Source organism: Bubalus bubalis, chromosome 11 (genome assembly GCF_019923935.1).
Source record: "Bubalus bubalis isolate 160015118507 breed Murrah chromosome 11, NDDB_SH_1, whole genome shotgun sequence".
In the NCBI taxonomy this organism is placed as follows: Eukaryota; Metazoa; Chordata; class Mammalia; order Artiodactyla; family Bovidae; genus Bubalus; species Bubalus bubalis.
In genome coordinates, this window is record NC_059167.1 from 17,464,531 (window position 1) to 17,478,239 (window position 13,709).

Genomic DNA, 13,709 nt, shown 5'->3' on the forward strand with positions numbered 1-13,709 from the left:
GCTCCAGCCTCCGTCGCGCCGTCTAGATGTTCCCGGCCCCCTGGCATCCGCCTCGCGCCATTCCTTCCCACCTTCTGCTCCTCATAAATCAGCTTGCTTTTTGAGTTTCCCCAAACAGCTTCCCCTCATGCTTTTCCTCCTCCCTGTCCTCAGTTCTTGCCACCAGGCGCCAGGCCAGACACTCACATTTCCCTGCCTCACCCCCATCCATCTTCTCAATGTCGACGGCGTTTCCAGATCCCTTGCTTATCTCTGCACTGCGGCCTTTTAGGCTGTTTTCCCCCATGTGGATGACGACATGCAAACCCTGGGGAAGACCGTTTGCGGAAAATATGTATAAATATGTATACATATGTAGTTGGTGATGGACAGGGAGGCCTGGCGCTGCGATTCATTGGGTCGCAAAGAGTCGGACACGACTGAGCGACTGAACTGAACTGAACTGATATATATTACAACTTCAATTTACAATCCTTTGACCTTAAAAAAAAAAATGAAAATGAAGTTTTACTAATTTACGGCTTCACTTGATCTCTGTGTCAGGCAGTTCCAAGCATCCTCAGGCGAGAGTGAGCCTTCCAGGGAAACACAGCGCCTCCTCATGTTTGTCTTCGGTATCACAACACGGACCGCACGACAGTGTTCTGCTTGTGGGTTTTTTCAGTTAGGTGGTCTGCTGTTAACTAAAGCAACCCTCACCAAATGGAGAAGTGACTCTAAAACATTCTTGCAAAGAAACAGGATTTAAAATAATACGAATAATTGCAATCATTTAAAAATGCAAGGCTAACGATTCTCCTCTGACAGGTCATTAGATATATTCCAAGGTAAAAGTAACAATGGCCTCTCACATGCGACCCAAAATGGACCCCAGGAGTCAGATGATCAAGAAGGTTATACGAAAATACAGCTTATATCTAGCATCATTAATACCAAACCCCACCTTCAGTGTGTAATGTGCCCAGAGATAACAGCTAATGATGAACTAAAATCTATCTTGATTAGAAAAAACATTTTAAAACACCAGGGGACTTCTCTGGTAGTCCAGTGGTTGCAACTTTGAGCTCTCAGTGCAGGGGCATGGGTTTGATCCCTGGTCAGGAAACTAAGATCCCACATACCAAAAACAAAAACAAAAACAACAAGTGAGTGCATACTTTGCTGTACAATTGGATGAAGGTATCTTGGACTGCAAGGAGATCCAACCAGTCCATCCTAAAGGAGATCAGTCCTGGGTGTTCACTGGAAGGACTGATGCTGAAGCTGAAACTCCAATACTTTGGCCACCTCATGCAAAGAGTTGACTCATTGGAAAAGACTCTGATGCTGGGAGGGATTGGGGGCAGGAGGAGAAGGGGATGACAGAGGATGAGATGGCTGGATGGCATCACCGACTCGATGGACATGAGTTTGAATGAACTCCGGGAGTTGGTGATGGACAGGGAGGCCTGGTGTGCTGCAATTCATGGGGTCGCAAAGAGTCGGACACGACTAAGTGACTGAACTGAACTGAACTGAACTGAATAGGTATTCCTAATGCCTCTCTTGGTACTTGCAAGAATCTATTTCAACAATAAATATATGAAGAACTATCTATTGTGTAAGTCACTAAAGGCTGAATCTATATGGAAGATAGAAGAACTATATTCTCAACAATATATGACTTCTTGAATAAAGATAAGATTTACCCAATAACTCTATAATCTCAGTTGATGTTAGGACTGGCAAGGTAATGGAACTGAAGAAGACTGTAATGTCCCCTCACCAGAACCTTCATAGGCAAGCTATTGCCACAAAACAGTCAGAGCTAGGAGAAGATACGTTGCCACAGGAAGTCATCACACTGTTAACTTTATAAAACAAGACATTAAAAGTATGATGATATCTTTACAGAACTTCGTGTTGCAATAGTATCTGTAGAATCCCTGTACCCTTCAGAATTAGTGGCTACGACTTGACAAGGAAATTATCAAACTGAAACATGAGTTCTTCTTTTTTTTTTTTAAACAAAAAGATAGATGCTCCACATTTGTTGCCTTTACCTTTGATGACAGGTAGCTGTCAGCAGTATACCATCTGCTAGTGCTTTTGAAGAAAAAAAATATTTAAATAAACACATCTTCAAAGGACTTCTTTGGAGGTTGACATATAAATCTGTCCCTCCAAGGTAGTGGAGATGTTTTCTCTGTTTCTATTAGATGTCAATTGTGGTTTTTTAATGCACACTTCTTTTCTCTCTCTCTTTAAAGTAAAGGGGAATGTTGTGAAATCAAGATAGGAGTTATCAGCACCAAAGTACTGAAAGTTATTGCCTGGTTGGTCCATCTGGACTCAGACTGCTGCCCAGTTTTGTTCACTATAATCTTCAAGCAGGGATGCTTTCCAAGCAAGTCGTGATGGGAGAGAGCCTTTTGAAAATGGATGCTGGAAACAATCCCATCATCGTGTGATTTGTTGCTGTAAATCCACTCATTTGCATACCTGAAAAACTTGAGAACAGGTTTTCTAACTTTTTTGAATTTGTCAGCATAACTAACTGACCTTAGGGAACATGAAACTCTACTAACCAAATGTCAACATGGTTGAAATTGCATCACACAGTTGGTGAGTGTGAATGAATGAATATCATTGTTTTATAAGCGCAACCAGCAGTGAGCGTCTTCCATCTCTATCTGAGATTCTTTGTCTCAGATAATGCTGTCTATGGCAGCATTAAAATTAAACATCAAAAGAAACCAAACTTAGAACCCGACTGTGAATTGTCATATCCAGATGTTTAAACACTAACAAAATAACTAGTTGTGTAAGATGCAGCCATTAGGAGAAGGTGGGTGATGGACGCAGGGCACCTCTGTACTATCTTTTGCAACTTCCTGCAACTCTATAATTACTTCACAAACAGAAAGTAAAAATTGAATAAAACTTGTTCAATCACATGTTTTACAACATTGATATCGTATAATATAAACTGTATCTAATATTATAACTATATACAAGATATATAATCACTTAGTATCATTTTTAGTCATAGCAAGGTGCACTGAGAGTAGCCTGGTGAGAGCCAGGGAAAGGATTTTGGCCAAGGAGGCACAGCTGCCCAGGGTGATGGCTTGGGGGGCTGAGCCTCATAGCTGCAGGGTGGGCTGGACATCCAGACTGCGCCCCACTTCCCAGCATGGGTGACAGAGGAGCCCAGGGCCCTCCACTGAGACCTGTCTGTATCTTCACTCCTTAGCCTCCCCGGTGATTGAAAATGGCCAGCTGGAGTGTCCCCAGGGGTACAAGAGACTGAACCTCACTCACTGCGAAGGTAAGGATGACCCGGCCCAGGGCTGGGCTTGGGGAGCCAAGATGACAGAGGTACGATAATGCAGAGAGATGCTCCCCCGTGACAGATGTAGCGGCTGCCGCTGTCTGAGTGGTCTTCGCTGGGCCAGTAAGCCCCAGCTTGGGGCAGGGGGGTTGCGGGGGGGGTGGCTGCCAGCTTCAGGGCCTAAGGGAGTCAGAAGGTAGTGATGGTACAAGCTGAGCGAGGGCCTGGGAGCCAAACTGTCCCCTCTGCCACTTCTTCCCCGGCCCCCACCCAGATCTAGAGCTGTGTGGTGCAGCAACTCAGGGTGCTCTCCCCGCATATCCACTCCCCTCCTGGGCTGCTCTCCCTGGAACAGGAGGACTTCGGACTCCAGGGTGGGAGATCAAGTCAGTCTGCAAAGATGGGATCTCTGTGGACTTTTCCCAGCAAAGCCCCTCAGCTTCTCAGGCCTCCTTCCTGGAGTGGGGCAGGCACAGGCAGAGTTGGGGCCGGGGAAGGAGACCCTGAAGCACAGTCCCCGGGCCGGGCTGGCCTGGCTGGCAGGCTCTGTGAAGCCAGTGAGGCCTGGATGCTCTGCATTAGAGACCCCCCCCCCAGAGGGACAAGGCCCAGGGGCACCTCAGGACCAAAGAATGGGAAGGGGGGCGCTCAGCCATGGCTCTGAGCAGGGAGCCCTTGTTGGCGGTGGACCTGGCAAGAGGTATGATGTGAGCTGGGCCTGCCAGCCCCTGGGAGGCTCCTGGGGTTGAGACAGATGCCCTTTGGGGAACTGGACAAATCGCTGTCTGTATGGTTTGCTTTGGGTGAACCCAGATTAGAGGCAGGAGACAGATGGCCTCCTAGGTCCCCTCCCCTGGAGCCTTCTTCAGGAGAGAGGAGTCTGGGCTATCTCTGCCTGTGGGGATTTCCAGCCCATGGATAAGAACTGGTGCCTGGACCAGGCAAAAGGAGAGGCCTCTGATCCAGCCCAGCCCGGGGGATCTGCCTCCCTCAGGGGCAATGAAGCAAGGACCTCATGGCCAGTGGGTGTGCAGAGAAGTTAGTATTTTTGCCCTTAGAGAATGTAGTGGGGCTGCTCGTATCTAAACCGTCCCCAGTGGCCTCTCTGCCTGGCAGGTCTCCCAGTCTGCAGGATTAAAGGGATTCCCAGGATCTCAGATGGGCTCTCCACCTTCCTTTTGCTGAGCTGCCGAGGGGCCCTCCCCCGGAGACCCTGCCCCTAAAACCTCCTCCTACCCATGTCTGTGGCTGCAATCTCCCTGTCTGGGATGCGACCCCGCATCTCTGCACCTGTAGGAACCGTCCCTATTGTCTCCATCCTTGTCACCTACTTCCGCAGGCTAATCTGGGGGTATTGCTATAAGCTGCATGCATTGCTCTAGGTATTAGTTCACAGTGATGGACGAGACACAGCTGCTGTCCCAGGTGAAGGCAGATGCCGTAACAACTTCACACAATGAGAGAAGTGCTCTCGAGAGGAGGAGGCTCTGGGTGCTTTGGCATCCTTTCCAGAGTGGAAGATCAGGGAAGGCTCCAGGTGATACTGGGCTTCCCTGATAGCTCACTTGGTAAAGAATCTGCCTGTAATGCAGGAGATTTGATTTGATTCCTAGGTTGGGAAGATCCTCTGGAGAAAGGATAGGCTACCCACTCCAGTATTTTTGGGCTTCCCTCGTAGCTCAGCTGGTAAAGAAACTGCCTGCAATGCGGTGATATCTGACCTAGACTTTAAAAACGAGCGTGCTCTGCTGTGTGCTAAGTCTCTTCAGTCGTGTCTGACTCTTTGCAACCCGGTGAACAGTAGCTCGCCAGGTTTCTCTGTCCATGGGATTCTCCGGGCAAGAATACTGGAGTGGATTGCCATTTCCTCCTTCAGTGGATCTGCCTGACCCGGGGATGGAACCTGCATCTCTTGGGTCTCCTGCATTGGCAGGCAGATTCTTTACTACTAGCGCCACCTGGGAAGTAGAGTAGGCTTGGCCAACTAAAAAGGGACATGGGGATTCTAGGCCGAGGGACCAGCATGAGCCAAGAAGCAGTTTGGGCTAGCTGGAGTACCGCCAGTGTATCCACAGGAGATTACACAGGCATCCCAGGGTCTTATCAGAGCCACCGATTCAGCCACAGGCTTTTGGAAAATGGTGGAGAGCCTTGGATACCAGGTGAGAGTTTAGAGGCTCCCTCTAGGAGGTGATGGGGAGCCCAGAAGCTTCTCAAGCAGACGGGAGGCAACTCAGATTTGTGTTTAGATGTCACTCTGTCCGCAGTCTGGAGGCAAACGCATCAGTTCCCTTCTTATCTCTCCCTCCCCCAATAGAACATCCAGCAAGGAGTAGCTCCCCTTGGTGCCCAAGCTGGGTTGTCTTTCAGCATCTTTATTCCTGTGCCCAGTGCCTACTCCCCCAAAAGCCTGTGGGCAAGCAGGTGGCTCTGGGCTGCCAAGTGTTACCTGCAGGTCCCAGAGCTGGGTAGCCCATCACAGATCATCCATGTTCACCATCATCAACAAAGGTGCCATCACCAGGAGGGCTTCTGACGTCTTGGAGTGTGAGGGTTGGGATTTCCCCTGCCCTCCTCCCAGTGCCTACCTCCAGCCTCTCACCTCATCTTCCTTGCTGAGGTCTCCCATCCTACAGCTTCTCACTATGGACACGACCCTTGGATCTTGGGTCCAGCAGAGATGCCTCGGGGTCTGTCCAGAAAGATTGAATAGGAGGCACTGGGCACCATTCTCCAGCCTCCAAGCCACCTCTCCCCTTATCTGCTCCTTGTTACTTCCCAGGATGCCACTTACTAGCTGAGTGACTTTGGGCAAGTCACTCCTGGAGCCTCAATTTCCTCACTTGTAAAATGAGGCCATGTGGACCTACTTGATAAAATTGTGAGAAGTAAATAAGATATCATATGCAAGGGCTTCCCAGATGGCACAGTAGTAAAGACTCTGCCTGCCAATGCAGGAGACGTGGGTTTGATCCTTGGGTCAGCAAGATCCGCTGGAGTAGGAAATGGCAACCCACTCCAGTATTCTTGCCTGGAGAATCCCAGGGACAGAGGAGCCTGGTGGGTTCCAATCCATGGGGTCACAAAAAGCCAGACACAACTGATCAACTGAGCACGTACACACACACACACACACACACACACATCATATGCAAACCAGCTGGTGTGGTCCCTGGCATGCTAGGCACTCAATGAACACTAACATTAACATTATGACCATAATCACCAGTTCCTGGACCCAGTGATTTGCAATGTTTATCTAATTTTATCCCCCTAATGGGACTACATGGTGGTTACTACTATTATCCCCACTTTACAAATGAGAAATTGAGGCCCAGCGAGAGGGATCACACTGAGTAAACAGCTCTCTTATTGCTGTTCTTCTACTTGGAGAATCGTAGCAGAGCTCTGCCTGGGTTCCTCCAAATGGGTGGTGGGGGGCGGGTCCCTGGTCATCTCCCTGCTCCCTGCAGATGTCAACGAGTGCCTGACGCTGGGCCTGTGCGAGGACTCAGAGTGCGTGAACACGAGGGGCAGCTACCTGTGTACCTGCAGACCCGGCCTCCTGCTGGATCCGTCCAGGAGCCGCTGTGTGTGTGAGTGCAGGGAGGGGCCGGGGTGGGGTGCTGGGGGGCGAGATGGGACCCTGGGGGTCCACAGGCCAGCTGAGAGCAAAAATGCCCCTAGACCCCAGGCAGCTTCTCCACCTAGGACTGGGCCCCAACAAACCCCCTCTGCTTCATCCTACTGGGATGGAGACAGTCACTGCTTCTCTTTTGGCTTCAGGCATTTCTTTGAAGGCTTTGCAGTTTGGGATTTTCTACCTCCTCTGTTTCTCTCTCATCATTGCTGTCCCATCTGTTGCCTCGTCTGCTCTGGGGGGATGTGCGTTGCTGTGATATCTCGCTGAGCTGCGGCTGCCTCTTCCAGCGCCTGAGCCCAGCTGCCTGGGCGCTTCGCTGCAGACCTTTCTTAAAGAGCCTGCCATCCCCAGGGCCTTTCCATAAATCCCGTGGTCCCCGTGTCTGAACGTGCTCTGTGTCCGTGAGCACAGACGTGTCACTAGTCATCTCAGCATCGTGTCTGTGTGTGTGCTTGTGTGTACACTCAGGCAGCTGTTTCCAGGGACCTCTGTGGTTTCCAGCTGGGAGAGGCCCAGGCTAGCAGTCGCTTGCCCATGGCCCCCGCCCCCCTCCACCTCCCACCCCTGTTTGCCACTCCCCATGGCAGAACTGACATCACAGCCCAGACCAGGGAGGCCTGACCAGGACTGAATAAAACCAGTCTCAACTGGACTCTGCAAAGTAGCAACTCAGCTCAGGTCGGCCACCCAAGGCTCAACAAAGCTCCCTGTGGCTGGCCAAGCCCTCAGTCTGTGAACTGCCAAGTCCTGGGTCTGGGAGACCACAAGACAAACTGACTCGAGCACCACCCTCACAAGAGGGAGCACCCTTGCAAGGGAGAGACTGGACCCAGCGTCCCCAGTGTCCCCAGAGGAGATAGTAAGAGGAGACAGCAAAGGATGAGGGGATAGAGAGTGGGGAGAACATGTCAGGAAGAGTTCACGGTCACTAATTTATTAATGCTGGAAAGAGACCCTCCAGGCAGGGAGGCAGAGATGGCCCCGGCTGTTATTCTCTAAGCCCAGTGTGGCTCACGTTCACTGCAGTCCACGGGATTTTGATTCATGGATCTAGCCCTCCATCCATCCATCAGCGAGCATTGACTGAGCACCCGCATGAACCAGACACTACCCCAGTTGCCTGGGCTGCGAAGATGGCCAAGGCAGGGCCCCTGTCTTCAAAGCTCCCCACCAGCCAGGTGGTTCTCACCTTGACTCATCTGCCCAGGGAGACCCTGGGGCCCTCAGGGCACACTGCTCCCACGTAGGCCCCCCAGGATGGCTTTTGACAACACCGTGGACTGAGAATCTGAGACAAGCAAGCACATCCCTTTCCCTGCTCTCAGCTCTCCCATGTGAGGCTGGGTGTCCAGGCCCCTCAAACAGATAACCTGAGGAGGGGCTGAAGCATCCCTGCAGCCACTCTTCCTCGTGTTCTGTGAGCACTTTCAGGGCCCCAACTTCTAGACCGAGACACAGGCCTGGCCGATCTGAGCCTGCGTAGCCGGCCACTGCACCATCCTCTGCCTCTCTCCTCCCGCTGGCTAACTGCCCACCCTCACCTGCCCCCCATCACCTGCCCCCCCCACCTGCTGACATACCCAGTGACCCAGCCCCTCCTGCCCACCCTCACCTGCCGCTGTGCCCGTTGCAGCGGACAAGGCCGTCTCCATGCAGCAGGGGCTGTGCTACCGGCTGCTGGGGCCCGGCACCTGTGCCCTGCCTTTGGCCCAGCGGATCACCAAGCAGATATGCTGCTGCAGCCGAGTGGGCAAAGCCTGGGGCAGCCTGTGTGAGAAATGCCCCCTGCCTGGCACAGGTAACCCTCTGTTGCCTTCTTGGCCCCAGCCACTGAGCTGCTTCCTCCATGCCAGTGGCCGCTGTCCCCCTACCCTGGACCTAACCTAAGGCCAGAGACCCTGAGTCCTCCTCCCTGACCAATTCCTTAACCCAACCTGGGGCCTCTCCCTTCTTGCTGCCACATTGTCTTGCCCCCCAGGAGGGAGGGAAAGGAGGACCCTGGATTCTTGCAGGAACAGCACCCCCTCAGCTGGTCCTCTGACCCTTGAACTTGCAGAGGCCTTCAGGGAGATCTGCCCTGCGGGCCATGGCTACACCTACTCGAGCTCAGACATCCGCCTGTCCATGAGGAAAGCTGAGGAGGAGGAACTGGCCCGGCCCTCGAGGGAGCACGGCCCGAAGCGCAACGGGACCCTGCCCGGGCCAGCAGAGAGGCAGCCACTGCGGGCGGCCACCGGCACCTGGGTGGAGGCCGAGACCATCCCCGACAAGGGTATCTGGTTTGGGGAGGAGGTCTGAGGGCTTCCCCACCCGCTCAGGTTACAGCACCTCAGAGAGAAGTGGGGTGTTTACCCTGGGCCCATGGCATCCCACCTCAGGGGCATTAGGAAAGGGAGCTGGAAACGCAGCTTGGCCTTGGGAACCTGCTCTCATGGGGTCCTCCTTTGAGAGGAGGCATCCTCCTCTCATGCCTCCTCCTTTGGGGTCAAGAGGTGCCCATGTCCCAGAGAGCTGCTGGTGGGTGCTCCATAGCACCACCCCCCCAACCACCGCTGACCCTGCCTTTCCATCCCCTGCCCCTGTTGCACGGCTTCTGGGGCTGGTGCTGGCATCCTAGGGAATCTAGGGGCTTCAGATCCCCTCCCATGGCCTTAGAGTCAGAGCACTGGCTAGAGCTCAACTGCCTTGGGCCCAGGAGGCGTGGGGCTGGAAAGATATGGGGCTTGAGGACCCCTGGCAGGTGCCCTGGGAAACCATGCAGAAGGCACACCTGGGCTACTGGTAGCATGGAGTCCAAGGATGCATTAGAACAGGGAGAACTATGTGATGAACAAAGTGCTCTGCAAACCAGGAACAGACTGACAGGGCAGTCAGGCAGAGCCCCAGTCACCATGGTAACTGGGCGCTGGCCAGGAGCAATCCCGCTTCCTAGAACTGTTGCCTTGCCCTGGAGCCTGGAGCAACCCTGCGTGGCTGGGAGGCTTGCAGTGAGGACCAAAAGTGCTGACTGGCCCAGAGCGGCTGGGACGCCTGTCGCCAGGAGCATTCAAGGAAAGCCAGAGGTGTCCTCTCGCCAACTGACCACCTTGTAGGCCCCCCAGCCCGGGGATCCTGGGATCTGGGCTGGCCAGTCCTGGAAGGGTGGCAGGGGCAGGTAAGACGAGTTAGAGCTGTCTCTGCCACCGGGCCTGCTATGGACAAAGTAGGGAGGTCACAGAGTGAACCAGCCCTGGCCGTGGGGGGCGGGAGCAGGCAGCCATACGTGTCCTCCCTGAGCTCACGCTCTCCCCTTTCCTCCCCAGGCGACTCTCAGGCCAGCCAGGTAAGTGAGTCATCCCACCAAGGAGCTGGGCAAATGTGGCAGAGACCGGGACCTGGTAGCCCTGAGGCTGCAGGGCAGTGTCACATGAGGGAGGGAAGGGAGAACGATCCAGTGTACGCAGGATTTTACTAACAGAGAAGCCAAGGTGGGAGAGTTGATCCCAAGACCCACTTGTACCCTGAAAGAAGTAATAATCGCAGCTCTGGTTTTTCCGGCAGCTACAGTGCAAGTTCTGTCATTTGAGAAGGTCAGCGGGGCGGCCCCTTCAGAAAGAGAGCAGGAATGTGTCCTTTAGTCCTGGCTGTTGCTCAGACTTTCGTCACAGCATATGAGGTCTAGAACTGCGTGCTAAGTCACTTCAGTCATGTGACCCCATGGACTGTAGCCCACCAGGCTCCTCCGTCCATGGGATTCTCCAGGCAGTGAGACGCCTTCTCCCGTTTCTGTGCAGGTGACAACCAGTGTTATCCAGCTATCCACCTGGGTCCCAGGTGAGTGCCTCCTCCTAGTGGCGCCCAGGAAACAAAAGGAAGGGAGGAAAGACTTTAACTAGGAGTAGCGATAGTACGCGTGAGCTGATGCCAGAGGCTCGGATCAGGTGAGGTTGCGGGTGATGTCAGAGGTGAACGCTTTTCCTGGGAGCTCTGTACACCTAAGGTGTTAGAAGGTCACTGAAAGACGCTGCTATGCCTTGTGAATACCTCCCCAGCTGCAGCACTCGGTCTGCCCTTCGTGGTGCTGAGACCAAAAGGAACCACAGAGGAATAAAAGAAACCAAAGAGGAAGAGCTGGCTGAAGCGGGGGCAGGTCAGGTCCAGAAGGCTCTGCTCCCAGGCCTGCCTTCCCTCAGGAGATGGTTAGAGCTTTGCAGAGCCCATCAGGAGATGATTAGAGCTCCAAAGAGCCCAGCTGTCTGGCTGGGGACAGGACACTGTTCAGAAGTCAGCTTCAGCTTCCTCTGCTGTGAGGTGGACACGAATGCCTGCCCCGCTGCCTCTTAAGGCAGGTGAGATGTTAGTGTTTGAGGCAGAGCTCTGTAACTCTAAAGTGTTTTGCAAGCAGAAGGAGAAAGCTGAAGTAGGCCTGGGCTTCGGCTTGTCTCCAAGAAGCTAGCAGCGTGGACTAGTGGCTGTTCCCGCAAGCCTCCACCTCCTCCCCTGTGAAGCGGAGGGTGAGACTAGATGCGCTCTTAGAGTCTCTACTGTTTGGAGCCAAGTGGAGTTTCAGGAAACTAGGAGGCAGAGGGGATGACCCGCCCAGGCTCCAGCCCTTGTTCTAGGAGCCTGACGGCAGAGGGGAGGGAAGGGCGCTGCCTGGCATCTCTGGAGGGAATGCTGTCCAGGAGGTAGGAAAGTGGGCAGCCCAGGGGCCAAGGCCCACTTGCATCCCCACCCCTCTTCCCTCCACAGGAGGTGCCCTGGGAACACCAACACCATCAGTGCCTGAACAGGGGATCCCGGAGGCCAGGGAAGAAGCACAAGTGACTGCCCCCACCGATGTGCTGGTGACCCCGGCGCCCTCAGGTATGTGCAGCAGCCCCTCAAGGTGCTCCCGGCTCTCCCCCAAGACGCACAGTGCTCAGTGGAGTCCTGCCGGGGTCAGCACCCCTGGCTGCATCCCACAGAGGGCACGGGGTGCCCCTAGTGACCGGAGGAGTCCTGTCTGGAGCACCAGTCAAGCCAGGCAGGAGAAAGAGAAGGGAGAGTTCGCCTTCTAGGAGAACCCGGGGGGACCCTCTCCAGGAAGGGGCATCCGTGGGGCCTCCAGGATCCCGACTCTTCCAGGCTGTTGACCCCGAGTTGGCTGAGTGCCCTGGTGGCGGGCAGTCTGCTGCCCACGGGGAGGGCCGACTTTCAGGAGGGAAAGTGGTTCTATGTCTAAAGTTGTTTGGCTGCCCGGGAGCTTGTGTCCCCGGCTCTGGCCGCTGCTGCGGTGAGGGGGTGTGGTGCGGGGGAGAGCCCTGGCATACCCACCTTGCTCTGGAATGCACCCTCCTCAAAGCCTCCTTGTCTGGGGACTTGGTTCCAGAGCTGCTCCCTGCTCATGTGTGTGCTCACATGTGTGTGTGTGCTCACGTATGCATGTGTGCTCACGTATGCATATGTGCTCGTGTGTGTGCTCGCGTGTGTGTATGTGCTCACGTGTGTGTTTGTGTGTGTGCTCATGTAAGTGTATGTGCTCACGTGTGTGCTCATGCATTTGTGCCCACATGTGTGTGTGCTTGTGCTTGTGTGTGCACTCATGTGTGTGTGCTCATGCGTGTGTTCACATATGTGTGTGTGCTCGTGTGTGCACTCACATGTGTATGTGCTCATGTGTGTTATCACACGTGTGTGCTCACATGTACATGTGTGCTCGTGTGTGTCTGCTCACGTGTGTGCTCACATATGTGTGCTCACTTGTGTGCTCATATGTGTGTATGTGCTCACATGTGTGTATGTCCACGTGTGTGCTCACATGTGTACCCCCATGAGTGCCCTCGTCAGGGCCTTGCTGCTTTTAACCTCATAGACTGAGGTCACCTTGGGGTGAGCGGTATTTCCTTCAGCAAAGGGAGAGACCCTGCCGGTTGAGGGAACAGTCCAGAGAGTGATTGGGCTGGGAGTTTGGCCTTCCTAGGCCTGAACCGGGACATCCCTGCTGCCCCCCTCCAGGACCCCTCTTCTCTGGGCTCAGTGCACTGCTCCAGGGAGTGTCCTAGGCCCCCCGCCGCTCAGCAGGCAAGATGAGCTGGGTTCAGGGGCAGAGCTGGGGCGTCAGCTTTGTGAGGACACAACCCCGCACACACACACAGTCCAGAACCTTTCTCCTGGTCCCTTCCCCCCTCGCCATCCCCAGCCTTAACTCTTGGGGAGGACATGTAGCTCCTGGCTAGGGGTCCTCCTGAGCCCCCAGGCTGACACAAATTCGGAGCCAGGCCAGGGGCAGGGTAGCCTCACACATAGGCCAGTGTGGGCATTCAGTTCTGTTCAACCTTGCAAACACTGTGAAGCCCTGTTATGCACTAACACAGACCTGTCCCGGCCCATTCCCTGGGGTCTCCAGGGGTTTCCTCAGTGCTGTGGGGCCAGGCGGGGACCCTGGGTGTGTAGGCTTCGGGCTAAGACTTACCGTGAAAGCCTCTCTCGTTCATTCAGTCATCTGTTCATTCAGCAATGCTTTAAGTGCCGGGTACTTTTCTAGTGTTAAGGACACAGGTTCAAACAAGCTATAATCTCTGCCCTCCATGCAGCCTCAGCCCTGAGTCCTGGCGAGTCTCCAAACTGTTTCTGAATTCAGTATCTGCTTCCACTTTCTACCCCATCACCAGCACCCAGGGCAGGCCTTGTTTAATTCATTTTGGTGGGTTTCTAGGGGCCCCTGTGCTTCCCCTCCCACCCCCATCCATCTGCCACCTTCCTGCCTTTCTGATCAAGGCGTTATATGAGAGA

General features: G+C 54.0%; 1 protein-coding gene across 4 annotated transcripts in view; it reads left to right on the forward strand.

The window, feature by feature from the left end:
• The window catches only part of LTBP2 (latent transforming growth factor beta binding protein 2), a 109,211-nt gene that overhangs the window by 68,901 nt on the left and 26,601 nt on the right, over positions 1-13,709 (forward strand). For all 4 annotated transcript variants that reach the window (XM_025295203.3, XM_025295205.3, XM_025295204.3 and 1 more), the window contains exons 9-15: positions 3,236-3,310; positions 6,787-6,909; positions 8,590-8,754; positions 9,013-9,228; positions 10,259-10,278; positions 10,730-10,769; positions 11,688-11,801. In XM_025295203.3, coding sequence (XP_025150988.3) covers positions 3,236-3,310; positions 6,787-6,909; positions 8,590-8,754; positions 9,013-9,228; positions 10,259-10,278; positions 10,730-10,769; positions 11,688-11,801 — 753 coding nt within the window. The remainder of the gene's footprint in view (positions 1-3,235; positions 3,311-6,786; positions 6,910-8,589; positions 8,755-9,012; positions 9,229-10,258; positions 10,279-10,729; positions 10,770-11,687; positions 11,802-13,709) is intronic.